Source organism: Vombatus ursinus, unplaced genomic scaffold (genome assembly GCF_900497805.2).
Source record: "Vombatus ursinus unplaced genomic scaffold, bare-nosed wombat genome assembly UNPS02014171.1, whole genome shotgun sequence".
Classification (NCBI taxonomy): Eukaryota; Metazoa; Chordata; class Mammalia; order Diprotodontia; family Vombatidae; genus Vombatus; species Vombatus ursinus.
This window is the reverse complement of record NW_020953949.1, coordinates 325,176-326,618: the sequence shown is the minus strand read 5'-3', so window position 1 is coordinate 326,618 and position 1,443 is coordinate 325,176. Positions and strand designations below refer to the sequence as shown.

At 41.0% G+C, this 1,443-nt stretch overlaps 1 protein-coding gene across 1 annotated transcript; it reads right to left on the bottom strand.

Annotated features, from left to right (window-relative positions):
• Positions 1 to 284: 284 nt before the first annotated feature.
• Positions 285 to 1,226, bottom strand: LOC114041319 (olfactory receptor 13D1-like). Its single transcript, XM_027859705.1, has one exon. The coding sequence runs from the start codon at positions 1,224 to 1,226 to the stop codon at positions 285 to 287; it is 942 nt and encodes a 313-aa protein (XP_027715506.1).
• Between the last annotated feature and the right edge of the window lie 217 nt (positions 1,227 to 1,443).

The window sequence follows — 1,443 nt, the reverse complement described above, 5'->3', positions numbered from 1 at the left end:
CAGCGAAGAGCAAGAAAAATATTCTTACATCCTCTTGGCCCAGGGCTTAGCAGGACACAAATGGAGTTTTATTTAGCATTGGGGATGGTGACCAGAGATTCAGTATTTTCTGGAATGAGTCAGGTTTCTGTGTTCACAAGATGAAAGGAGCATTAAAAGAAAAAGTCTAATATTAAAAGCAAATTGTTAATAAAATGGGAGTTCTGGAGGGTATGGTGGGAAAGGGACATGGAAGGAGAATGGATGACATGAGTAGATATGAGAACTATAAGCCTCACAGCCTTTCATATTTTCCTCAAATACAGCTTTCTGGTCAGGACTTTCTCCACACCCTGCTTCACCTCCTTGTTCCTCAGGCTATAGATGATAGGGTTCAGCATTGGAGTCACTATCCCATAGGACAACCCTATGAGCTCATCAGAAGTCTTAGTATCCTTTGATTGGGGCTTCATATACATGAAAAGGGCTGAGCCATAGAATAAGATCACCACAGTCAAGTGGGCTGAGCAGGTGGAAAAGGCTTTCTTTCTCCCCTCACTAGAATTGATCCTCAGGATAGTGGAGAGGATGAAGACATAGGAAAAGAAAATGAGCAGCAAAGGGGTGACTAAGAAAACAAAATTTCCAACTGTCATGATAAACACATTGAGGGAAATGTCTCCACAGATAAGTTTGAGAAGAGCCAAGATCTCACAGGTAAGATGGTCAATGATGTTGTCACAGAAAGGTCTCATCATAGCCAACAGAGTGAGCAGCAGGGAATTCAGAAAGCCTAACACCCAGGTCCAAGTTGCCATCTGGATACAGAGTCCCTTGTTCATTATGATGGTGTACCTTAGGGGATTGCAGATGGCAACGTACCGGTCAAAAGCCATCACGGCCAGAAGCACACACTCTGTGCAGCCCAGACCAAGAGAAATAACCATTTGTAGTGCACATCCAGTGAAGGAAATGGATTTTCTTGAAGACATAAAATTCACCAGCATTTGAGGAATAGAAGAGGATGTATAGCAGATATCTAGGAAAGAAAGGTTCCCAAGGAAAAAATACATAGGAGTGTGAAGGCGGGGATCTTGGATGCTGATGATAATGAGGGTGCTGTTTCCCAATAAGATGACCAGGTACATCATCAGGCAAAGAACATAAAGAGATACCTGGAGGTCTGGGTAATGAGAAAGTCCAACGAGGAAAAATTCAGTCACAGATGTATAATTCTGCTTGTCCATGTTATTGCATCTGGTCACCTGCAGGATTTAGGGGAGGACACAGTTTGAAGAAATTGAAATCAAATTAACAATGATTGCCATTTATAATGTTATGTCTTTTGTAATTTTATTTTTCAACATCAACTTTATTTTGATTTCCACTGACAAGCACAAATACTCCAATATGTCATTAAGTACATGAGAAAAGAACACAAAAAAGAAAGTCTTGCAAGCTGAA